Source organism: Oratosquilla oratoria, chromosome 23 (assembly GCF_046742065.1).
Source record: "Oratosquilla oratoria isolate Oo_2021 chromosome 23, ASM4674206v1, whole genome shotgun sequence".
Taxonomy (NCBI): domain Eukaryota; kingdom Metazoa; phylum Arthropoda; class Malacostraca; order Stomatopoda; family Squillidae; genus Oratosquilla; species Oratosquilla oratoria.
The window spans coordinates 55,474,776-55,502,293 of NC_134799.1; the positions used below are offsets into that span (position 1 = coordinate 55,474,776).

Genomic DNA, 27,518 nt, shown 5'->3' on the forward strand with positions numbered 1-27,518 from the left:
AGAAGGCAAAAACGGAGGAAGACTGCAACTCATTGCAACAAGATCTGGAATTGGACTCAAAAGTGGGAAGTAAAATTCAATATAAAGAAATGTAGTATAATGGAATTTGGAAAGAGTAAAAACAGAATATCGAAAGATTACAAAATTGGTGAAGAAGAGGTGAAAAAAGTAAACGAGGAGTGATGATCAGCAAGGACATGACACCTGATAAGCATATTGATAAAATATTCGGAGAAACCTACAATTTGAGGTCAATTAAAGTGGCATTTGCTTATTTAGACGAGGAAATGATAAAAAAAATTCTAACTACACTAATAAGACCAAAACTTGAGTACACAGCAACACTATGGACACCCAGTACCAAAAAGAATATAAAAAAATTAGAAAGAATACAAACGGCAACAACAAAACTGGCACCAACTCTTTCCGAACTGACATATGAGCAAAGACTGTCCAAACTAGAATTACCAACTTTGGAACAAAAAAGGGAAAGAGGAGACTTGCTGACTATAGAATAATGAAAGAAATGGAAGTCTTGGATAAGAATGACTTGTTAATATGGGATAATGGTAAAACAAGAGGACACGAAAAGAAACTAAAAAAGGATAATTACAGAAGACATTTGAAAAGGAACAGCTTCCCACACAGTGATAGATACTTGGAACAAATTAGACAACGAAACAGTGTGTGCAAACACTATTCAAGATTTTAAGATAAAACTTGATGCGGAGAGATACAAAGACGGGGCACCACAAGTATAGCTCTCTTCCCGTATGATACAACTAGGTAAATGCATAATATACACATTTTGGGAAGAGCCTATGGCAATTTCATTATATGCTAGTGCATTATTATTTGGGTTGGTATTATGTATTTACCTAGTTGTATTATACGGGAGGGGAACTATGCTCATGGTGAACCATCTTTGTATCTTTCAGCATAAAGTTTTTTCTTAAAATCTTGAATAGTGTTTGCACACACTGTTTCCTTATCTAAATTATTTCAGGTATCCAATACTCTGTGTGGGAAGCTTTTTTTTCAGATCTCTTCTATAGTTATCCTTTTTGAGTTTCTTTTCATGTCCTCTTGTTTTTCCATTGTCCCATTTTAGTAAATCATTCCTATCTAGGATTTACATTCCTTACATGATTCTATAGTCAGCAGATCTCGTCTTTCTCTTCTTTGTTCCAGAGTTGGTAGTTCCAATTTGGACAATCTTTGTTCGTATGTTAACTTGGAAAGAGTTGGTGCCAACTTTGTTGTTGCTCTTTTTATTCTAATTTCTTTACATACTTTTTAGTACTGGGTGTCTATAGTGTTGCTGTATACTCCAGTTTTGGTCTTATTAGTGTAACTAATATTTTTTTGATCATTTCCTCATCCAAGTAGTCAAATGCCACTGTGTCGGACAAGCCCCCACATGTGCTATGTCGGCTTATAGCATCGCAGACTCAGAAGTTAGAGGAACATAGAGTTGAGGGACTGTGTAGAAATAGTTGGCCTTCGGCCTTATATTAGTTGTGTGTAGAATAAGTCTTTAGTACTCCTGTATTTCATGAATTTGTATCCTCATAGAAACACACTTCAGGCCTACACCCGGCAACCCTGTGCCAGCCAGAGGCACGCTACTTTTTGGTACTCACAAAGAGTATTTAAGGGGTGCCGGGGTCAGGTCGCCGGCAGTCCAGTTCAGTTCTTGTCCTTGTAACCACTTGTACCCTCAGCCGAGCGCGCGGTTACCCTTGCGGTTTAAGGGCAGGGCCGTGTGCCCTGCCCGCCGACCCAGCCTCGGTCGACACTCAAGCTAACCAGAATAAAGTCACCAAACTCACCGGAGTCTCCTTCACTCTTTCGGCACCTAAGCACAAGTGACATCACCGTATGTTACACCACTTTCATTGACCTTAATAGGTTGAAGGTTTCTCTAGTTTATTGATATGTTTGTCTGGTGTCATGTCTTTGCTGATTATTACTCCAAGGTCTCTTTCAGAGTTCACTTTTTTTACTTCACCAATTTTATAATTTCTTGATATTCTGTCTTTACTTTTCCCAAATTCCATTATACTACATTTCTTGATATTGAAGTTCACTTCCCACTTTTGAGTCAATTTCCAGATTTTGTCCAGGTCTAATTGTAATGATTCACACTCCTCCTCTGTTCTTATTTTCTTTAGTATTTTTGCATTATCTGCGAAGGAATTCATATAACACTCTACTCCTTCATCCATATCATTTATATATATGGCAAACATGATTGGAGCCAGTCCCAAACCTTGCGGGACACCAGTTATCATTCCTTCCCATTTCGAATATTTGTCTCTAACTACTACCCTCATTTTTCTCCCAGTCAGGAAGTCTTCCATCCATTCCAATAATTTTCCTCTGATGCCACCTATTGATTCTATTTTTCTTATTAGTTTCTTGTGTGGTACCTTATCAAATGCTTTTTGTAGGTCTAGAAAGGCACAGTCTGCCCATCCATCCTCTCTTGTATTATTTCTATTATTCTCTAATAGAAGGAGTTCAGGTTTGTTGTACATGATCTTCCTTGTCTAAATCCAAATTGATTTAGATTCAGTATAGTTTTTTCTTCCAGATACCCATCTACTTTTGATAACTTTTTCACATTTTACTACTGTGCTTGTTAGAGACCTGTCTGTAGTTGGATATTCCTTATTTCCTCCTTTATATATTGGTACAATATATGTGTATCAATTGTGGCTGGTTTATGTTTTACTAGCTGCAGTGCTGTGGTTAGGTCATTAGTGTCCCCAAGTATTGTTTGGGGAAGTAGGGGGGGGGGGATGAACTTTGAATATACTCCTTCCATTTGGGTTTGGGTGCTGTGGTTGGGTCATTAGTGTCCCCAAGTATTGTTTGGGGAAGTAGGGGGCAGTGAACTTGGAATATACTTCCATCTGAGTTTGGTGGGGACATTGAAAGCTCTAGGTTTCCATAAGATTTGGTATTGGTGTGTGTAGTTGATATTTGGGTGGGAGGAGTTTCAGTTTATACCTCCAGTTTGGGAGGCTATGGTCTGACCGTTTATTTGAAGAACTGGGGGGTGAAGTGCTCCCATGGGTATCATGACTGCAGGAGATTTACTTCAGTCATTTGGAGAGGGAATTGTTTGTTGGCACTTGAGGGGTGGGGAATATACTGGTGTGGTGTAGTTGATGTACTCCATTATGTCTTCTATGCTTTCTCCAGGAGAGCTGGGTCTTGGGGTGAAAGGATTGCAGGTGTTGGGATGAGAGGGGAGGAAGTGGGTAGGTTTGTGGGTGATGATTCTGAACTGGAGGGGGTTGCCCAAAACCTGTTTTTGCAACTTAATTTAGTATTTATTTTCTTGTTAATTCTCACTGCCAGAACTTCAAATTCACCATATAGTTTCATTAAGCATTATTCATTTTTTTGTCAACTCATTGTTAGTAGATTTTAAGACCAAGAATCTTCATTACTTCAAGTCAGGGTTCATTTTACTCTATGGGTCAAGTTGGTGGCTGTCTTGGTAATTGTTGCTGCAATCAATGATTGTGATACTTGAGTCTCTTATCAATTATGATGATGATATGGTTTAATGGATGCAAGGACGGTGCCCCTCACAGAGGGCTTTGTAGCATGGAATCTAATGAAGCATGCCCTTGGTTCAACTTCGCTGGTGGCAGGATTCGAACCACCCTCACCTCGACCTTCGCCGCAAGTAATGACGCCCTAACCCGCTCAGCCAGCGAGCTTCCTATCGATGGTAACAATTATTACCCTCATAGAAGTGTTACTTTTGTAGATTTTTAAAGTTTGAGGAAGGCTTCTCTACTCCCCACAGAGGCTACTGGTCAGGATAGAAGTGCAACAGTGACACCTTGGTTTTATGAGTTGTTACTCCCTCCCTATTGTTTACCTATATACTCGTCTATAGGTCGATCTCGTGTATAGGTCGACCCCCCATTTTTGGCCCAAAAATCTGGAATTTTCCATATACCTCATGTATAGGTCGAGTGGTTTGTTTTTGTTTTTGGTGCTGTGAGCATTCCACTGCCTTTGCTTTGAAGTAGCATGGCTTGCCTGGTATAGCAATTGATTATTATGGTTTTTTCACTTCATTAATTCTGATGTATTCTGGTTTATGTTTTTCAAGTTCACTGATTTTAATATTTAATCAGTTTCACTGAAATTGCCATTTCAGCGGAGTGAAAAACTTGAACAGATTGCCAAGTACGGTATTCGGAATAAACTGGCTAGGCGTGTTTCGTTAGAAAAAAAATTAACCAACACTCAGAGTTAGTCTTGTAATCTCAACTGTGCGGATGATCAGGCTAATGATAATGTGGAGGAGAAAGATGATGTTGATGTTCCTATGGCTGATGAGGTCGATTCGTATGACGATACTCGACACAGAAGTGAGTGGGAGGAGCTGTTTGGTGGTGAAGATGACGATGTTGTGGTTTGGTTCGAACAAGCCAGGGAAAATGAAATTCACTTTGGTCTCTTATTCTAATCTCTTTGGTAAAACCACAAGTAATAGCCACTGGTTAGTGGATCTGATCAGTCGTAGCTGGACGGTGAGCCTAACGTCAGAGGCGGTGGCGGCTGATGACGGCGAGGCTCGATGGAACTGCTCCAAGACTGGACGAGATGTTGTTGCTGCTGCCGTGGCTATTACCATTCTGTCCTGACTAGCCGCCGCTGCCCTATTTAAGGGTCGCTCGCGGCTCAGCGTAGTTGGCAAGAGAGGTCGCTAGCCGCTCGAGAACCATTTGCTGGCTCCTGATTGGCTAGCTCATATTCACCTCTTGCCAACTATGGGAAGTGTGTGACCGCCTGTGGCTGCGTCACTACACCACTCCCCCTCTCTTCGAGAGCGGGCGTCGAGGGAGATAGGGAGCGACGCGCGCGACGTGGTTGAATCGGTGTGGCCTTCGTATCACTCGCCCAAAACGTGTGGTCATTCCATCAGGGGGCATGTCTGGCGAGGAGGGCCTTGATGGAAGGGGGCTCGAATGCAGGGTGGTGTGGTCGAAGTCAGATGCCTGGCGAGGTGGGGTCGGTTGAGTATGGAGCTGTGGAGACATAAGGTTGGGTGAGAATTGTTGCATTGCATGGTAGAGTGGGGGCGTAGGGTGGGGAGGATCTTGCGGGGTGCCGGGAACAGTTGTAGAAGGATGTGGTTGCGGGGTGGGAGAAGGAGAAGGGTTCGCTGTCGTGTGCGTGTGATCTGTGTATGGTGAAGAGTCAGGGGCAGGAGGGGAGTGTTGGTTTGGAAGGGAGAGTGTTTCGGGGGGTGAGGAATGACTTGGTTCGGTGGTGAGGATGGGGTTAGGACCATGTTGTAAGATGTATTGTAGTGGCCCTGGAGGGGAGTGTTGGTTTGGAAGGGAGAGTGTTTCGGGGGGTGAGGAATGACTTGGTTCGGTGGTGAGGATGGGGTTAGGACCATGCTGTAAGAGGTATTGTAGTGGCCCTGGAGGTTTGGTAGGGGGATTGATGGGGAGATGGGCCGGCTTGAGCCTGTCGATGGAGACGCTATCCGGTTTGGCACCTCGGTTGATCACGAAGTACTTTGGTGATCTGCTGAGGACTCGGAAGGGGCCGTCGTATGGGCGCTGAAGAGGAGCTCGTGTGGAGTCTTTCCTGACGAAGACGTAGTCACTTGTAGACAGGGCCGGGGGAAGGTGCTCCGGCTGTGGTTGTGGTGGACGAGGGGGTGTTGGACGGGTGTTGGCGAATGTGTCCTTGATGAGTTGGAGGAGGGCGTGACGATCCGGATCGCCGACGGCAGGCGTGGCAATTTCCCCAGGGAGGCGAAGGTTCTCAGCGTAAAGTAGCTGCGATGGGGAAATGTCATTGTCGACCTTAGGTGTGACGCGGATCGTGAGAAGCACCAGGGGGAGGGCGTCGACCCAGTCGCATGAGGGTTGTGCCTTCAGCGACTCCTTCAGTTGGCGGTGGAACCGTTCCACGAGTCCATTGGCTTGGGGGTGGTAAGCGGTGGTCCGGTTACGTTTGGTGCCAAGGAACTTGAGGAGGCTGGACCATAGGTCAGATTCGAACTGGGAGCCCCTATCGGTGACAATGATGTGAGGTGCGCCGAATCTGGATACCCATCCAAAGAGGAAAGCACGGGCGGTCGTCTCGGCGGATATATCCGGAAGGGGGATCGCTTCTGGCCACCTGGTGTACCTGTCGATACACGTAAGGAGGTCATTTTGGTCTCTTATTCTAATCTCTTTGGTAAAACCACAAGTAATAGCCACTGGTTAGTGGATCTGATCAGTCGTAGCTGGACGGTGAGCCTAACGTCAGAGGCGGTGGCGGCTGATGACGGCGAGGCTCGATGGAACTGCTCCAAGACTGGACGAGATGTTGTTGCTGCTGCCGTGGCTATTACCATTCTGTCCTGACTAGCCGCCGCTGCCCTATTTAAGGGTCGCTCGCGGCTCAGCGTAGTTGGCAAGAGAGGTCGCTAGCCGCTCGAGAACCATTTGCTGGCTCCTGATTGGCTAGCTCATATTCACCTCTTGCCAACTATGGGAAGTGTGTGACCGCCTGTGGCTGCGTCACTACAACGACATCAAGGAAAACGATTTTGGTGGATTTCAGTTAAAATATTTAGGATTATACCATGTGTCACTGTAACAGTAACAAGTTGGCAATACTGAACAGTTTGTTTTCGTGATGGTGAGATCCATGCATTGTTTTGGTAATGGTAACAATAACATATACCATGTAGAAAGCTAAATTTGGGTAAATTTTTAGTTTCGACCAAGGGCGCAACATAGCAATAAAAATTTATTATTAATTTTGTAGATTATAATGTATCAACGTAATATGCAATTTTGTGATCGGAAATAAAAAAACAAGAAAGATGCTAAAACATTTCGTAAGTAATGAAGTCGTGTCGGACGAATAGTACGTCATATTTGTTATGATACATGCCGACGACGAAGAAATGAGAAGTTGGCGGGCTTTTCAACCACTTAGCTTGCTGGCTATACAAAGTTCTTGCAGCTTGAAGGAATGCATGTATCTCCGCTCCATAACATTCCTTCAAGAAAATGTACCTGGCGAGGTACTGTCGGAAGCACCGAGGCCGTCAATTGACAGACAAGATGGCGTTCCGATCCTATGCTTGTGGCAAGGTATTTTTCATTTTCACTTCCGCCCACAAAATTGCATATTACAATGATACATTTTAATTTATAAAATTAATGATTAATTTTCTATTGCTATATTGCGCCCATGGTCGAAACTAAAATATAAAAATATAAAAAAAATTAAAAAATAAATTTGAGAATATCACAGCATTTCATTATTTTGTTTAACAATTATGGGTACTGTAATAGTATACATGATATAATAAGCTCGCCTGTGTTAAGAAATTTAACAAACAGGGTTACCGTATCTAGAAGGAATTTTACGTTTTAGTACGTACCGTGTATTTTATGTACCCATTGTTTACTGGTAGTATTTAGTAGGTAAATATTTTGATTTCTGAACCTAAAGAAAAGGTAAGAGTTCTTCCTAGCCTTTCTTGCCATGTCTGGATTTCAACCTAACAAGATTATTACTTGTGTATAGGTCGACCCCTAGGTTTTGGCCTAAAAAAAAAATCCTTAAGATTTCGACCTATAGACGAGTATATACGGTATGTCTTATTTGTGTTCTGGGTGACCTTGCTGGGGATAACTCCCCAACCAGGTTAGGTTTAGGAAGGCTTTGATTAGGGTACTTCTAGCCTATTCCCCATGTGGAATGAGCTGATTGGATAGGGCTGCCAAGTCATACAAGCTGTTGCCAAGCTGTGTTGTGCCTTAGTCCTACTATAGGGTGACCAGTGGACCTACACCATCATGGGTTGTGATCAAGGACTTTCAGACATCATCTGTATTCACCAAGCACGCTGGAGGATTTTTGTTTATTAGTTGGAAGAATGAAGTTTGTGGGAGAAATTTTTGACAACTGATTGCTGTCAGTCTGTCACTGCCTCACTCTGCATAAACTTCCTAATTAGTCAACCCTGGGGCACTATGTGGAGGTTGTGAGGCATCAGTTAACATTTCTTCAGTATGCTTTTGAATTGTGCTTTGAGATTTTCCCTATGTCTTCCTAGACAGGAGACAAGATGGAAATGGCTACAAGACCTTGAAATGAATTTTATATCAGACAAGGAAAACCTAACCCCATAAGTTTGGTTGTGTTGAGGTGTTGCAGGACAAAGGGAATATAATAAGAAGGGCTTCGGGTCAGGAACAGCCACTGTTCCCTCCTTGTTTGGTTATTACTATTAATTCCACATTTGGGTGACCTTAGTAGAGAGATGCGGGGTATTGGGGCTATGTTTCAAGCACATTTTTTTTTTGCATCTTCCGTGTGGGGGGTAAATTGGGTGGATCCTGAAAAGGGCTGCCATCATACAGGATATTGCCAAACTGTAGTGCCCTTGTCCCACTACAAAGTAATCATGAGTTCTTATACAGTAAGATACAGGACCCCCACCATCATTGTTCCTTATTTGTATACTACAATTGGATAAATACAGATGTTTGGGACATTAGCAAAATTACTTTGAGCATCACTACTTGGGCTAGAATTCAGGAGTGGAGATAATTCAAGGCTGTGTAGCAACAGGCACATTACATTAAATTATCATGCTTCAAAATGTTCTTTGTAAGGACCCACTGTCCTAGCCCTCTCTGAGAAGGGGCTTTCCATGACATTAAATTAAATTATATTAAAATCTTCAGTAGGGTCAAGAGACGAGTAAAGTAAGAATGGGGTTGGAATAATTACACAATGTCATATTTTTGAGTTTATTGTCTTTTGTGTGCACCATGAATAAGTCACCAGAGTCTTCTCTCATGCACATACACTTCATTCGTGCTTGCTCTCACACAAACATCAACAAGAACATCTACAAGTTTTAACTTACTTTAATCTGCTTTTCTTAACTGCTGCAAATAGAAAAGGATTAAGTTTCTATGTAATGCTGGGTAAACCACCTGATTATCCTTTTGCCATGGTATCCTGAGTTGAAGGTAAAGAGAAACCTTTAGACAAGCAATATAAACTGCCTTTTTATCTTTCTTCCTGAATAAAAGTACCTGGAAGAGAATAATGAAAAAAACAAACATATATTTGGCTTTTATAGCTCATGAAATACAGTAACTCAATTTTACTTTAGAAAGGAAATGAAAGGCCAAACATTTGAGGATGGGTGAACAATTAACAGTTGCATTGCTTACTCTGAACGTTTCCAATCCACTGAGAAGAAAAACATTTAAAGAGGTCATCAGAAACAGCTGGCAGGTGATGTAAAGGAGTGGTGATGAAAGCTTCCAATGCTCCGGCCTTCACCTGCCCTGCACCTGATCTAAGTACCTGTATTTACTACACTAACAGATTTTTTTTTTTTTTTTTTTTTTTAATCTATCTTGAACATGAAAATGTCAAACCCAAACTATTTGAAGATGAGTGAAGCTCAAACATACAGAGCCAGAATGACAATAAATGTAGTCACCTTAGCCTAGACTTGTCCTGAAGGTGAAAGCACCGCTCATGGCTCACAGTTGAGCCTCACTTGTCCATCAAGCCTGAGATTCCAACTTAATGTCCTCATAGCCAATGCAAACTTTTGGCTAGTGTAACCATTCCCTTCATTCGACAACAGTGGCCATGATTCCTTCCTTAACTGGCAATAAAGTACCACTGATTAACAACATTAAACTGGGTATTTGAGGTCACAGTATGTACATAAATAATTTCTCTTTATATTTGAATGAGGTGAATGGTGTAAATGAACCCAAAATTAAGCATGACCTGATGCTACTGCAACTCTTAGCATTAAAGGTAGGCATTAAACAACCTGATATTTGTTTCTTACACTCATCTTGTAGTATCTAAGACAGGCAGAGTGGTGTGTGTAATTGCATAACAAGGTACTTTTCCTAGTATGGTGGCTTGTTTTGTGAAAACCCGTGAATGTGTGTGTGAACAGTGTACTTGCATGGCAGTAAGTATGTGTGCTGTTGATTCCTCATGAGCACTCATTCCTCCACAGAAAGCTTCTATTTATAACAACAATGCAGGTCCTTCAATATCTACAAATTCATCACAAATATTCTACCATTGGAATGTTGCACATTATACTTGAGGCAATACTACACTACTTGCACATCATCACTAGCGGCAACAACTAGAAAGTCTACAGACAAAAACAATGAATTAGACACCTCATGTTTGGATGGACCTTATCCATGAGGCACTGCACCACCACAAGCCAACCCTTTATAAGTACTTACATAAAAAATGATTAGTTTTCCTTTGTTTAGAAAAAGATGAAAAGAAACGAGTCAAGACATTAAAATTACAAATGGAAATGGACTGTTCATGGGGAGGTAGAATGGGAAAGACAATAAATGAGCAGTAAGAGAAATGAATGTCATGGTCATGAATGAAACAAAACAGAAAGAAAATGTGTAATTGAGGTGGAATCAGCTTTTGGTATTTAGTTCCCAGAAAGAGGTATACAAACCATGATATCAGATACACAGTGATGACATAAATATGGGGTCTTTATGCTTCAGATGAAAAATTATTAAGCTAGGAAAGTTATGATGGTGACTGGGGATTGGAGAGAAAATGAAGATAGGATATTGGATTAAACTGAATGAAAAAATAATATATATATATATATATATATATATATATATATAGGCATCCTTCTCTCTGTAGCCACAAAGGGGATAAAAAAAAAATCTAACCAGAACCCTAAGATTTGTCTTTTAATGTGAATGGATGTGATATAGATGAGAGTAAAATGGAAGAGATAGACAATCTGTTTGTGAGGAAAAAGATGGATGTGTTGGCATTGAATGAAACTAAGTTGAAGGGGAGAGGTAGGTTTGAGTTTGGGAAGGTGTCAGGAGTGAGAGAGGATGAGGGAGAGAAGGGGTGGCTATACTAGAGAGTGAAGAGATAGGTAAATGTGTGGTGGGGTGGAAAGAGGTTTCTTCAAGGTTAATGTGGATGAAGGAACTGGGAAGGGAGATATGGGTTTTTTGTAAGTGCATATGGACCTGGCAGTGAGAAGAGTGTAGAGGAAAGGGAGGCTTTTTGGATAGATTTAAATGAATGCATAGAGGGTCTAGGGAGGAATGTCAATGTAGTGATACTGGGAGATATTAATGCAAGGGTAGGAAATGAACCTATAAAGATTGGGAAGTGTGGAGTTCCAGGAAAAAATCACAATGATGAGTTGATAGTGGAGATGTGTCTAGAGAGTTGATGATAGCAAATACAAGCATAAGTACACATGGGAGAGGGTGGTGGATGGAAGGGTGGTAGATAGGGCTTTAATGGATTATGTAGTGGTACCAAGAAGTGTGGAAAGAGTTTTGGATGTACATGTTCTAAGGGGAGAGAGTGAGGGAATATCAGATCATTTTTGGTGGAAGGTAAGTTGAGAGTGGAGGATAGATGGAGAAAGAGGAAAAGAACAGAAGATAGGGAAGTGTTTAGAGTAAGCTGCTTAAGTGAGAAAGAAAATGAGAAGTAGTACAAGAAGAAGCTGAGAGAGGAGTGGGAGGAAGTGAAGGATAGAGTAGAACTAGGAGTGGAGGAGGAATGAAGATGGTTCAAGGAGGGTGTCACAAGGTGTGCAAAGTTGGTGTGTGGAACAAGGAGGATGGGAGGAAATAGAAGGTAGGGTAGTGAGTGGTAGGATGATGAAGCAAAGAAGATTGTAGAAGAGAAGTGAGCATTCACATATTGGTTACAAAGTAGGATGAGAGAATCATATGAGAGGTACAAAGAAGAGAGAAATAAAGCACAAGATAAAGCAAAGAAGAGAGATGTGAAATGAGATAAGAGTATGACAGAAAATTTTGAAATAAAAAGATGTTTTGGAGGGAAATTAAGAGAGGAAGAGGAGGAAAATCAAGTAGAGAAGAATAAGTAAAAGATGCAGACAGAGAGATGATAATGGAAGAGACAGCAGTGAGAGGAAGATGGACAGAATATTTTAGGGAGTTCCTAAATGTGAAGGAGGATAGGGAGGGAAAAGTAGTTGCAGTGGGAAGCACTAACAAATGACTGTGATGAATGAAGAAAATGGCGGAGAAATAAGGAAAGATGATATGAAAGCAGTTATTAAAATAAAATGATGAGAGCAGGTAAGGCTCCTGGATTATATAGATGTCATGCGGAGTGTCTGAAAAAGGGAGGTACAGTGATGATGGACTGGCTGATGAGGTTGTTTAATGTTTTACTATATGAGGGTAGAGTGCAGGAGGACTGCCTGTATAGCTCCACTTTACAAGGGAAAGGGGGACAAGTGTGACTGTAGTTTCAGAGGGATCAGTTTGTTGAGTGTAGTAGGGAAGGTTTATGGGTGGGTTTTGATTGAGAGGATTGGGAGAGGAACAGTGTAGGTTTAGAACGGGTAGGGGTCCATGGATCAAATTTTTGTGGTAAGGCAGATACGTGAGAAAGTTTTAGGAAAACATAAGGATGTTTTTTGGCCACCTCATGGATTTGGAAAAGGCTTATGACAATTAACAGACTGGTGCCCAGCTGTGTGTGTGCATACATACATATATATATATATACATATATACACACCCATATATATATACATATATATATATATGTATACACCCTGTCTGGGGTAGACTGCATGTTATTGTAGCTAAGTAGCATGCAGCTGATACTTTAGGGTCTATATGGGGTGCCCCTACAGACCAGAGCCACACATCATTTTGTCAGTGATAGAGGAAATCTCTGTTCATAGAGAAATAACTATACTTTATATTACTGCGAATGTCACTGTTATGCTTTCCCCCCACCTCTTCTTACTGTCCAGTACCATTTCTCTGAATATTCATTTCCTTCGCCTAACCCTGTGCTGGGGAAAAAAACACTGCCACCAAGTCTTCCCACTTGCGTCATATGAGGCAACAAAAAATGGGACAGGGATAGGACTGGGCATCCTTCTCCCTGTAGCCACAAAGAGGACATAAGAGGTTCTTGGAGTTTTCCAACCAGTACTCAAAAGTTTGGGTCTTTTAATATATGTGGATGTGGTACAGATGAGAATAAAAGGGAAGAGATAGGCAGTATGTTTGTGAGAAGATGGATGTGTTGGTATTGAGTGAAACTAAGTTGAAAGGGAGGGGCAAGTGTGAGTTAGGGCGTGTAGTTGGGAGTTTCTCAGGAGTGAAGGATGAGGGAGAGAAGGGGTGGCTATACTAGTGAAGAGATAGGTAAGCGTGGAGTGGAAGGTTTCTCCGAGGTTAATGTAGATGAAGGACTGAGAAGGGAATGTAGGTTTTTGTACATGCAAATGGACCAGTAGTGAGAAGTGTGTAGAGGAAAGGGAGGGTTTTTGGGTGGATTTAAATGAGTGCATGGGGGGATTAGGGAAAAATGTCAAGGTAGTGGTATTGGGAGACCTTAATGCTAGGGTAGGAAATGAAGAAATAGACAAAGTGGTTGGGCAGTGTGGAGTTCCAGGAAAAAATCGTAGTGATGAGTTGATAGTGGAGATGTGTCTCGAGTTGGTGATAGCAAATACAGTGTTTAGGAAGAAAGTCAAGCATAAGTACACATGGGGGAGGGTGGTGGATGGAAGAGAAAAAGACATTTAGGAATAGATGCTAAGGGATTATATGAAGGAGTGATTATGCTGACAGCACTGTACTGGGCAGAAATGTGGACCATAATAGAGAGTGAGGAGTTTCAGTGTATTTACCTAGTTGTATTTTACAGGAAGAGAGCTATGCTCTTAGTAACCCAATTTGTATATTTCCACATCTAATTTGTTCTTAAAGTCATGTATAGTTTTAGATTTCTTCTGTAACTGTCCTTCTTAAGTTTCTTCTCATGTCCTCTTTGTTTTTCTTCTGTCCCACTTTAGTAAATCATCTCTATCAAGAATTTCCATATTTCATAATTCTGTAGATGGTTATCAAATCACCTCTTTCTTCTTTGTTCCAGGGTTGGTAGATTTAGTTTACCCAATCTTTGTTTGTATGTCAAATTGGAGAGTGTTGGCATCCTCTTTGTCATTGCTTTTTGAATTCTTTGTAGTTTCTTTATATTTTTTTTAGAGCTAGGTGACCATAGTGTCGCAGCGTATTCCAATTTTGGTCTTATCAGTGTAACTAGTATTTTCTTACCATTTCTTTATCCATGTATTCAAAGGCTACTTTCATTGATCTTACTAAGTTGAAAGTTTCTCCAATTAATTTGTTGACGTGTTTGTCTGGTGTCATGTCATTTGATATAGTTACTCCTAGGTCCATTTCTGAGTTTACTTTTTTACTTCCTTTACACCAATTTTATATTGACATGATATTCTATTTTTGCTTTTTCTAAATTCCATTATACTACATTTCTTAATATTGAAGTTCACTTCGCAATTCTGACTCCATTTCCAGACTTTGTCTAGGTCTTCTTGAAAAGATTTGTAATCTTCCTCTGTACTTACTCTCTTGAGTAGTTTCACATCACCTGCAAAGTTCATATAACATTCCACACCTTCATCCATATAATTTATATAAATAGCAAACATTATCAGAGCCAATACAGAGCCTTGTGGGACTCCACTTATCATATCTTCCCAATTTGAGTTCTTGTCTCCAAGTACCAACCTCATTTTTCTTCCATTCAAGAAATCTTTCATCCATTCCAATAACTTGCCTTGTATTCCACCTATTATTTCAATTTTTCTTAGTAGCTTTTTGCGTCTTTGTCAAAAGCCTTTTGTATTACAGTTCAAGAAAGCACAATCTGCTCATCTATCTCTTTCTTGTATTATTTCTATTAATCTTGAGTAAAAGCATATCAAATTTGTGCTACATGATCTTCCACTTCTAAAACCAAATTGTTTAAGATTTAGTATTTTATTCTCTTCCAAGTGTTTAATCCATTTCTTCCTAATAATTTTTTTGCATATATTTGCTACTGTGCTTGTAAGGGATACCGGTCTACAATTTGTTGGATTTTCTTTGTCACCTTTGTATATTTATAGGCAAGATATTTACATTTTTCCAATCTTGTGGTACTTTTCCTTCTTTGAGTGAGAAGTCAATAATCATGTGTATTATGTGTATTCACTCAATATCCAGTTTGCAATTCCATCAGGCCCATGTGACTTTCTGATGTCAAGGTTTTTTATTTGGTCCCTTATTTCTTTCTGTGTTACCATTATTTCTTTCATTTCAGTGAATCTTCGTTGTCCTTCATCCCAAATTTGTGAGCTTTCAACTGTAAATACAGACCTAAAATGCCTGATAATAACTTCAGCCATTTCTACATCATCTATATATTCTCTATTTCCTTCAAACATTTTCACTATTTCATGTTTGTCTTTTAGTTTATCATTTACATACCTGTAAAATAGTTTAGGTTGGTCCTTGCACTTATCTATTATATCTTTTTCATAGTTTCTTTTTTCCTCCCTGCATATATCATTTCTCAGTTTGATGTATGTTGCCATTTGGTCATTTTTTTGTCTTTTTTCCATCTTTTCCAGGCTGTCTCTTCTATCTTTATCATCACTACACTTTTTGTTATACCAACACTTAATGTAAACCCTTTTTTGTTTCTTCTCTGGTACATATTTACCTGTTCCCTCCTTGTATTTTTCTTTAAATATGTTCCATTTCTCTTCCATCTTTGTTTCTTCATTTGAAAGTATTTCCCAGTTAGTGTTTTGAAAAAAAATTCTAAGTTTTGCAAAGTCCATTTTGTTGTACATTAATCTTTCTTCTCTATGTTTCTCATTTCTTCTAACATCATTTTGTTCTTTAAGTTCGAACTCTATTAGTATGTGGTCACTTGTCCCAATTGGTGCCTGAGAAGTATGATTGGGTTACTAGGCTGTATAGACTGAGAAATGAGAAGGTGAGGAGGAGAATGGGGGTGGAAAGGAGTTGGGAGATAGGGTTGATGAAAGAATATTGGGATGGTTTGGACACATGGATGAATGTGTGAAGAAAGATTAGTAAAAGAGGTGTGGAAGGCAGAGGTGGAAGGAGTGAACGTGAAGGGGTGACCCAAGATGAGATGGATGGATGGGGTAAAAGGGACATTGGGAAAGAGGGGAACGTCTGTTGAGGAAGGACAGGAGATGATAGAAGATGGGGGTGAATGGAGAATGGTTGTGTATGAATGATGCTGTGATGCACAAAGAGGAGTGGGTGGGGAATGGGGGGTGAGGGGGTATATGTAAAAAATAAATTGATGCAGCCCGAAGGGATTTCTTCCAGTCGTCTCCTTTCATGCACGAGGGGACAGAGAGGAGGGATTGCCAATTTAATGAAGTGGCCTTGCTGTGGATGTTCCATGTCTTGCAACACAGCTTCTGACCAAGGGCAGTGGGCGAGATGCAGGGATGACCTGTCATCCAGAAAGTGCCAAGATAAGACGGAGGGAAGGGGGTCGATGGGAGTGGAATATGTTGGGAATGGAATGGTCGGGAGTGTTTTTTATGATTGTTTTTTGGCCACCTCCCTTGTAAGGGGGAAAAAAACTTTGATATATATTTGTATATGTGTGTGTGTATATATATGTAGGGATGACCCGTCATCCAGGAGGTGCTAAGATAAGAGGGAGGGTGGAGGGGTGTGGAGTGTATTCAGGGATGGAATGGGTGGGAATGATTTGATGCCTTTTCCTTTTTGGCTACCTCCCTTGTAAGGGTATATGTATGTATGTATGTATGTATGTATGATGGAAGATTCAAATTGTCTGAAGGCAAGCTTGAGTTCTTAGGAGAGAACAACAGTTATTATTTTTTTTATTTCAGATATGACCCCAAATCTTACCTTCTTTGTTTTACCCATCCCATGCAATCCAATATATATAGCTAGTCCCCCTTCTCCCATAGCTATGCTTATATAGACATAAAGGAGGGACCAGGACTGAATGTGGAAAAAGAGCGAGTCCTTATGTCTCCCTTTTCACCAATAGTAATGCCAACATCTTCATGGTAGTGCACTTAGCAGGATGAACCTATGTTCATGTTTACACTGAAAGTCACCCACGATATGTTGAACTACTGTACAAGCAGCCTACTATACCCACTGTAAAATGTAAAATTGTTGGCAGAGAAATACAGAGATAAAAAATGGCTAAAACACACAAGAGTGATGCAAAAGTAAAGGTAACAAGTGAGGTACAACAAGTGTTGCAGTACCATATGCACATACACACAAGTATCAAGTCACTGAAATGTACGGAAAAAGTTTCAATGAGCAGGAAGCAAGAACTGTAACAACAATAATTACTGTCTTGAGTTCCAAGAAACCTGTGGCCCCACTGTAATCAATACTGGTTGTCTGGCCTTCCCAGATCTGTCCAGGAATACTGGACTGATATCTGTGCTGTATAAGTTGGTTGGCAGGAAGAAGGGGAGGGAGTAAGCACCAGTTGTTATCTATCCTTATGTAAAAAAGTGGAAGAATGATAGCTGAACCTGACAGAGATTTGAGGTCCTGTTTGGAGACCATGTGCCACTGAGTATCTCCAGACACAGGTGAAGGTAGTAACAGTAGTAACAGGACTTGAAGAAAAGTGGCAGGGAGAGGACTCTCTAATGTCAATTTAAAAGGACTGCCTACACACTCCTATCACTGGTTTAAAAAGCCATGATCCTGGTATTATTAAATACAGAAGTGCAATGTATGTAGATGGATCCAGTGAAAGTGGTGTAGATAGAATTGTTAATGAGATAATATATCACTGGGGGGTTCAAATATACTGTGCAAGAGATTATTACTGTTATGAGGGGTTTTGTGGATGGCACTGTGCTAGGACCTGCATAAGTGTTAGTGTTCAATAGTTAACACAAGTGATCCATTTCACAAGTGGATTAGATTCCTAAAAACACCATTAATTATTTGTTAATCACATTTTGATCTTAGTTTAACAGTATTAATTGGGATGAATTTCTAAACAAATAATACCCTAATACCTCCCATTAGCTATACAAATTATGTTCAATGCACTACACTGTACTTAAGTCTTCATTTAAACTAACTGAAATGTATATTACATACACATCTGCACAGATATGAATCTTGTTTCTTGTGTAAGGCTCACAATTTACAGAGATGGTGGAAAAGGAGGTATGAGGAAGGGATATACATAATCAAAATGAAAAAAAAAAAAAAAAAAAAAAAAAAAAAAAAAAAAACAACAGGGTACTACATGCCATGGTGCAATGCATCACATCAGTCGCACCATGGCACCAAATGGGAATATCATAATCTAAGCCTGATGCGATTCTATGAATAACAATGTTGAGAATAAAATTTCCAAGTTGTAAATGAAAGCTTGGCACAAAAGGAGACTGCATCAAATTTATCTTCATGGTATGCAAGTATCTGGGGCAACTTGTATTTATCTACTTGTAGTACTGTATACAGGAAGGAGCAATGTTCATTGGGTCCCATCTCCTATTCTCTAATTTTCTAACATACTCAGACTCAAATTCATGTACAGTTCCAACTTAACCTATATCTTTGATTTCCAATTATTATATTTAGACTTGAACTTGTGTATTGTTTGAGCTTGGACTATACCACCTTCTAAGCTATTCCACATATTTATACATCTATATGGAAAACTGTAATTTTTCACATCCTTTTGACATAAGGTCTTTGTTAATTTACTTACATGACCTCTTTAAGCCTTCCCATCCTGAATCAGAGCTCTTCTATCAATGCAATATACCCCCTTTAGTGGCCTGAACACTGTAATCATGTTACCTCTTTTTCTTCGATCTTTCAAAGTTGGTAGACCCAGTACAGTCTTTCCTCGTGTGGTTTATCTGCCAGGCTGGGGACCAGTTTAGTTGCTGCTCTTTGTATTCTTTCAATCTTGCTTATATCCTTTACTCTGTGTAGGGACCATGATATTGATGTCTTGGATATATCAGGGTTTCAACAATTTTTTTCATTATCACTTCATCCATATTATGGAACTCCACTTCAATCTTCTGCAGCAGTCCACTGTCCATATATCTTTCCCACAATCCTGTTGATATGTCTGTCAGCTGACAGGTTGTCTTTTATCAACACTCCCAAGTCTTTCTCCACTTTTGCTTTTGTAATGTGTTTGCTTCCCATGGAATAGTTTAAGTATGGCCTTATGTTGCTATTGCCCATCTCTGGTACTTTGCATTTTTTGGTATTGAACTTTCTTTCCCATTCTTGGCTCCATGGAAAAACAGTATTTAGATCTTTTTGCAATAGTCTACCGTCCTCATTTTTAACTCTTCTCAAAAATCATATATCATGGGGGGACGGAGAAGGGGGGTCGCCGAATTAATGAAGCGGCCTTGCTGTGGATGTGCTGTGTCTTGCGACACTGCTTCTGACCCGGCAGTGGAAAGGATGCAGGGATGACCCATCATCCAGGAGGCGCCAAGACAAGAGGGAGGAAGGAGGGTGGAAGGGAGTGGAATATATAGGAAATGGAATGGGTGGGAGTGGTTTCTATGCCTTTTTCTTTTTGGCTACCCCCCCCGTGTAGGGGGAAAAAGCCTTTGGTATATGTATGTATGTAAAAATCATATATGGATGAAGAGATGAAAAAACTCATCGAAAACCTGATACTTCCAAGACTGGAATATGTGTCGGTGAAGGATATAAACAAGACAGAGAATACAATGGGCAGCAACCAAACTGGTCCCCAGCCTGGCAGATAAACCATATGAGGAGAGACCAAAAACAATGGGTCTACCAACTTTGAAAGATCAAAGTGAAACAGATGACATGATTACAGTGTTCAGGTCACTAAAGAAGATACATTGCATTTATGGAGGAAATCTTCTGATCAAACATGGGAGGGCTTTAAGAGTTCATGTATTTATTTACCTAGTTGTATTCACCTGGTTGTATCACCATCTATTGCCATAATTAATTTGCTCTTAAATTCATGTATTGTTTTTGCACACACTATTGTTTCATCTAGTATGTTCCATACATCCACCATTCTGCGGGGAAAGCTCTTCTTTTTCAGGTCTCTTCTATAACTGTCCTTTTTGACCTTCCTTCCATGTCCTCTTGTGTTTCTCTTATCCCAATTTAGCAAGTCTTCTCTATCAAGGACTTCTATACCTCTCATAATTCTGTAGATGGTCAACAAGTCACCTCTTTCTCTTTTTTGTTCCAGAGTTGGTAATTCTAGTTTTGGCAATCTGTCTTCATATGACTAAATTATATGAATGACAAAACTATAGAGTAGATGTGGCCTGCCACACCTAGTGGAAAACAATAGGAATAGAAATTTTGTGAAACGAACATAAATGATCAGATGTGAGCTTAACACACAATTGATGCACAATGTATATGTAATATGTGAGGTAAGCATTGCAATCTACACATACATGTAAGCACTGTAGCCCTTAAATCATGAATGTGCACAAGCAAGCACACAAAAAGAGGAATGTAATTAAAAGAGGGTACATACATATGTACCAACAGTTTTTCCCCCTTACATGGGAGGTAGCCAAAGTCAAATGCATAAATCCACTCCCACCCATTTCATTCCCACATAATCCACTCCCATTCACCACCCCTCCCTTCCTCTTTTCTTGGTAAAATGGTAATATGACAAAAAGGAACAACTATCACAAAGAACTAGAAACATTTTCAATATAGTAATGATTTGAATAGCTGAAAGATGTCTGTGTAAAGCAAGATGGGTGCTATGATTAAAAGTGGACAAAACAACAGTGGGCTGTGATGAGGTTTAAGTTAAAAATATAACTATTGTAAGGATGAGTAGACATGGAAATAGAAAAAGAGTAGTAAATGCAGTGGCCAAAATATGGGTAAGTGTTACTCCGTGTGGAATTAAGAATTGTATAGCCAAAAACAAAAGTAATTACTAAGCAGGTGGTAAAGGAGAGTAGATATACACTCAAGAAAGAAAATATGTGAGGAAAAGGTAGTGATGGTTGGTAACATGAATATAAGAACAAGTATGTACTGGAATGGTTTGGATTAGATAATGTAGCCAATGATAATGAAGGACTGATGTCATATGTCATGTATCAAAACATTTACTAGTGAGATATTCCTAAAGATAAAATTCAAACATTCACATAATATATAATCAGTAAAGGAGAAGAATCAGTCACAACTTGACTCCATATTCAGACACAAGAATGAAAGAGATGGATATGAATACATTGAGTGGAGTGGGGGAATATGCTGGATCATGCAATGATAGAGACTTTAGTGAGACTTGTGTGATAGACATACTGGAAGTAGAGAAACAATATCAAGAGGTTGGCAGAGAATAAAAATATAGAGAAGAAACTCTTGGACCCTCCAATAAAGTGAACTGACAAACATATTCAAGAAGTTCATAAAGCAGTGAAAGGGAATTCTTGATGCACAGCTGATTCAATTTCAGAAATTATGGACATTTCTTGTTTGTTTTTTTCTGTATAAAGCAATCAATGACCTCTTACCTCATTGATATTAAGCCATCTATACTAGTACAGTGAGACCTCTCATTAACGGACATTAATTAGCTGTGTTTGCGGTGTTTTTGCTGTGTTTTCGGTGTTTTTGGTGCTGTTGTTTTGTGCGTGCAATCACTATGCCACCCAAAAACCACTCCAAAACACCGAAAACACAGTGAAAACACAGCAAACGCCGCTAATTAACGTCCGTTAATGACAGGTCTCACTGTATATCCTTCATTTCTTCTTTGGTATCACTTCCCCAGTTATGGCCTATCACTCTTCAATAAAACTCTTCTCCTGTTCCATCTCGCTTTTCAATTTAGCTTCACTAACTAGTTCCTTAACCTCTTCGATATGACGACACCTACGGAGGTGTTACGAGGTGCAAGTGGGTTTACGAGGCTGTCAGGGTCAGCATCTCAATTATATTTATTTTGTAATTGTGGCTAAGTGACCCCTGAATTCTGTGAACTGGTGTTTATTATTACTCAAAGTGAAAGAGAATGAGTGATGCAGCAGTGACTTCATATTTTACAAGACAAGTAGTGTGATGCATAGTACATTAGGCATCCAATAATGCACACGAGAATTTGACTCGTATTTAAGAGGTTAATTTTTCAAATTTTCTCTATTGCATCTATCTATATCTACATACCAAGGGCCTCTTACCCCTTACATAAGAGGTTGCTAACCAAGACATGCATCACTGCCCATCCATCTGTCACCCATTTGCTTCCCTTTTGTCCTAACTCCCAATGATTGAAGGATAGTCATCTCTGTCCCCTGCTCAGTGTATAGAAACATGAAGGCAATACTTTAGGGACTGTTTTGGGGTACCTCAATGGACTCACACCACATATCACTCATCCATGTTAGAGCAAAATCTCTATTCAAAGAGGAATAATGCTACTTTTGTACTACAACTGCCCTTCCTTTATGCTGTTTCCTTGAACTGTCCTTTATCACTTCTATGGCTCTATCTTATCCCCTGTGGTGGTAATGGTGGTGGAGGGTTCTGTGCTGTGACTTCCATTTGAGTCATAAAAGGTGAAAAAGTGGGAGGGTGAGATGGGACTTAGGATCCCGTTATCTGTATGTTCATTCTACAAGAAGTTACATATATACATATTCTTAAGCACCCATGACTACATTTTTCGAAATTTTTTTGCTTTTTCTTCCCTTGATATTGCATGAATTCCTTTAATCTAACTTGTTAATTTCATGACCCTTCTTCAACCCATTTTCTCTATATCCCAAATATCCTTTTCATTTGACTTCTAGTCCTTCTCATATAATTTGTTCTCTGTATTCACTGCCTCCTCTTTATCTCCCACTGTTCTTTTCTAATTGGCCAATTTATTTTATTTACATTGTATTTGTTTACGTTATTCAACTATTGTTTTAGCTCCATGTTCATCATTTCTATTTCTAGTCCTTTAATCTTTGCATGCCCCATTTTCCTTTAAAATTCATATTACCATGATGTTTTTCTTTATCGCCATATATTCTATGCACATTCAGGATCCCAAGAGCTACTTTCTGTAGACTACTTATAGTATTTTGGTCTCCCACAATATCTTCAACTCCCTTGCCTTCTTTGAAAAATCCCAACTGAGCTGTATGTCACATGTCTATCCTGCTTGACTGTTGTTACTCATGTGTATGCTGTACTGTGTTCTTTGTACTGTACAAGTGTATACCTGCACAAAAACACAGAATACAAGACTATTCTATCATATGAGCAACAAAACAATACATGCCAGTGTATTCCATGAGTACAATTTAAAATGAGCATGAGAGTCCACCAATTCAAACTGTCTTATGATATTTGCCCCAGGGCCTTTTTGGAGCAGAATGAGTCACATTTACAGTCACACACAATTTATCTCATTTTTCCTATAGGTTGGTTTTGGCAAAATAGGTTAATCTGAACAGTGTTAAATGAACAGTATTAAATGAGATTAAATATATGTACATGATGTAAAAATGAATATTTTCTAGAAAATATCTAGATTACTTTCATTTGACCTTAGGCTGAGGGCAATTCTAGTCTGCTATCTTTCTAGAGAATGTCCAGTTTTAACTGAAAATGTAAGAGCACCCAGTCAGATAACTATAAAGAGCTTTGCCTACGGTGGCACCTCCTCACTTGTACAGTAATGCTGGGCACCAGACACGAGCACCTGGACTTTATGTGCACCAATCAGTGACGGCTTTCCTCCTTCCTGATACACTGAGGAATCTTGCTGCCTCTAGGCTTAGTAGCACCATGGAGGGTGAGGTCATAACATTCTAGTACATCCCACTAAATTCATATCTTCACACGAGAATGTTGCAAACTAAAAAACCCAACATAACAAATATTGTACTTCATTTTGCCAGTAGCACTTATTCTCCTTTTTCACCTGTCAATGATTTCTACTTTGATTTTTACATATGAGGAAAAGTACATAGGATCTATGCTTACACAAACTATAACAAAATACTGGTGGCTAAAGCATGATCAAGCATATAAAGAAAGTCAACAAAATCTTTCATATTTTGCTCAAACTAACTTGGCAAAGCCTTATTAGTATAAAATATTTAAGATCATAAAACTAGGCAACATTCCTGGTGAAATACAGACATTACCTAGCAGGAAAACAGAAAAATCATGAAAAATTGAAACATACAAGATTTGAAATTTGGATACCATAATCAGTACTATTACATGAGCAAATCTTTGCCAAATTAATTTCAACAGAGTATAGATTCATGTCAAGATACTGTACTCAACAAGTTAAACAACAATGTAAGATTCATTCAACAACATAACCACTGAGGTGGGCTGAGACAGCACAAGCCTTACAGCAATGTAGAGTTATTTGGACATAAATTTTTCACTCAATATTCTATCTAGAGCTGGAATGTCAATTCACATCTCACTGACCACTGTTCTAAGTGAGCTGGAGCGACATTGTGCTTTATGCAACAGTAACCAATGTGCTGAATTTACTTCACATCCTAGTCAACACTGAACAGACCAAGTTAAGACTGAGTTTGTACATGCAAGTCAAAATTTCATAAGTATAATGAACAGAATATACACAATATACACAACAAATAAATGTGATTAAATACTACAGTCGTATATGCTGTATGACTGAGCTCTGAAACAAGTCCTCATTATAGTCAACTTGCACATCTCAGGTGTCTTGCTGCTCATCAATCCCTTAGTGAAGCTTGTTGACATAATAGAAACAGATCTGGAATGTTTAAAGTCTTGGTGACCTGACAGATTGTTACCTGCATTACAACAAATCATCCTCAATTATATGTGAGGTAGTTGTTAAAAAAAATAGTAAAAGACAAAATAAATACAATAGAAAGAAAAAAAGAAAAAAATCCTTTAGGAACAACCATAGCTTATGTAGCAGCCTAGCAAAAATCTTCCCATACAACCTTCCATCCGATGTACACTACTGTACAAACCAACTGTTCTCTCTACGGGTCACATTTTGTACTTTTTTTTTTTATTGGTAGTAATTACTCAGTCAAACTTAAAATGGGGATGGCTGTGCAATAGGTATTTGTAACTAATACCATATAATCAAAGGATAATATGATTAACCCTTAGTGGAATGAACCTCTCCCATATCAAAAGATAAATCTAACACACCAGTTTGATAGTAACAGACAGAAAAAATATACAAGAAAATTCAGTCAAGTACAGTGGACAAATATATACTGTATGACAACCCCTTGTGTTTCCACAACCTAAAAAGTTTTCCTATGAAGTGTAAGACATAAGACCCCACCATAGCAACAGTCCACAAGTTATAATTATATCATCATTCAAGAAAGTATATTCTATAATTCATAACACCCAATAAAGATACACAGGAGGGACAATAAACATAAACGACAGGCTCATGAGATTATTGCAAGCAAGCTTGCTCCTAAAATCCTTATTTTCATTCACATTCCTGCCTCATACCTGATTAATATTTGGATGTGCCATGCCAAAACTTATCTTGCCCTAACACTTATTTTAAGAGTGGGCCTTGTCCTACCTCTTCTTTCTCCGAGGCAATATATTACATATCCTACCTCCACTTGGATAACTATGGAACACCCATAAAAAAAACTATCAAAATAACAGCCATGGCTTTAAATCACACATAAAAACCAGGTATACAGTAGCACCATAAGAGGAAAATATATCTATATAATGAAAGAAAGAAAAACAAGAAAAAGGTGTGGAATATCAGAAAATAAAATGTAACTGGTCAAATCGGAAGTGTTTACAACAACAGGGATATATGATACTTTCAGATAAATATCTTTAAATTATGAATATTGGCACATTAAGATAATTATTCTAAACAATATAGATTAAATTATTAAACACTACAATACACCCAATTTTCAAACAAATGATAATGGAACACTGGACATTGAGTGAGTGGTTTCCTGCCAATTCCACAGTCCAAGCTAAGAGCACAAAAGGTCAGCTCTTCTCTTCTCCACTTGGCACACTTCCTCATGGCACAATGGTAGAGCACTGTACCTTTGGCACATTGATTCAAAAGTGTTGTTAACAACAAGGACAAGATGCAAAGAAAGCAGAAGTATGCATGTTAAGATGGGAGGAAACACGAGCAAGTTTCCTGTTCCTTCCCTCCTTATCTACTAACAACTACATCCACACACAAGCTTGGATATCACAGGAAAAATAATAATAACTAATAAAAAAAAGACTGAATAAAGATGCTACATTAAATGGCAGGTATTAAAGAAAAAGAGCATGAAATTGCAATCTTGAATGGCGTTAAGGTACCCTGAGGTAGATATATGGGCAACAGCCAGGCTGCCTCATACCTTATGCCAATCTGTTAATGCCCTTGGGAAGAAAGATCTTCCCTAACCTGCCCTCAATGCACATGCCTTGTTAGGGCCTTGCCTGGTGCTTGTTCAAACAAACCTGATGGCAACAACTCACCAACCTGGACGATTTAAGCACCAATGGTTCCTCTTCTATTTTTGCACCAGTTGAATTATGAAGTGTTAAACTATAATGCTTCATTAAAATTCTGAAGAATAAAATAGAAATTTCCCAACGGGTGGGCATAATTGGACAAATCCAATTATGAACATGTGCAGATTGTGATAATGAACACTGCATTACACCAATCACTTTGCTGAATTTCTAATGTTTCGTTGTTTTAACGTGTAACACCCCAATTTCAAATCACTGCATCTATCAATCAATTTTCAGTGTTATACAAATAACATCTGTTTTATACTTCAGAAAAGATAGATGCTGTCCTCTTTACACTACCATTATATTCATTTCTATGATCCATGTCAGTGAACCTCAAACGAGTGCAACATGTACATATTCACAATGTTTTCAAACCCTTTTCATATGGTTTTGCATTATTGATGGATATTATGCACAAACATGGTTAATCTGTCCTACAAACCATGAGAATAATGATGCTCTGTGTTCTGCCGAAGGTGATGGGCAAACTGCTATGATTATTCAAAACTTGGTGGTTTTTCAACAGCGGTAATCAAAGCTGGTGGAGCTCCCAAACTCATCTGGATGAGAGAAGATGCTCCCTCAACCTCTGGGTGGCACTGGACTGTGTGTACCTGCAAATCATTCATATACTTAATTATACACACACACATACATATACCAAGGCCTTTTCCCCCTTTCAAGGGAGATAGCTAAAAAGAAAAAGGCATAAAATTATTCCCACCCATTTCACCCCTAAATACATTCCACTCCCCACCATCCTCCCTCCCATCTTAGCACCTCCTGGATGACGGGCCATCCCTGCACCTTGTCCACTGCCCTGGGTCAGAGGCAGTGTTGCAAGTCACAGCACATCCACAGCAAGGCTGCTTCATTAAATCGGCGACCACCCCCTCTCCTTCCCCCCATGCATAAAAGGAGAAGCATAGATATTAAAGTTATGAAAAAACAAATGAACTATGCAGACAAAAGTGGTATTTGAGGAACAGGAGGCTAAACCATAAGCGCTTTACA

The 27,518-nt window shown here is 39.3% G+C and overlaps 1 protein-coding gene across 2 annotated transcripts in view; it reads right to left on the reverse strand.

Moving 5' to 3' along the window:
• Nucleotides 1-8,796: 8,796 nt before the first annotated feature.
• LOC143038122 (uncharacterized) overlaps nt 8,797-27,518 on the reverse strand; it is an 84,477-nt gene continuing 65,755 nt past the window's right edge. Inside the window, exons 11-12 of one of the 2 annotated variants that reach the window (XR_012967547.1) lie at nt 26,947-27,118; nt 8,797-26,553 (exon numbers count right to left, since the gene is read on the reverse strand). Coding sequence is in view for 1 of the 2 variants with exons in the window: in XM_076207119.1 (XP_076063234.1) it covers nt 27,002-27,118 (117 nt within the window). In the remaining variant the exon portion in view is untranslated. Of the gene's footprint in view, nt 27,119-27,518 lie in introns of both variants that reach the window. The other variant, XM_076207119.1, reaches the window with a different exon arrangement.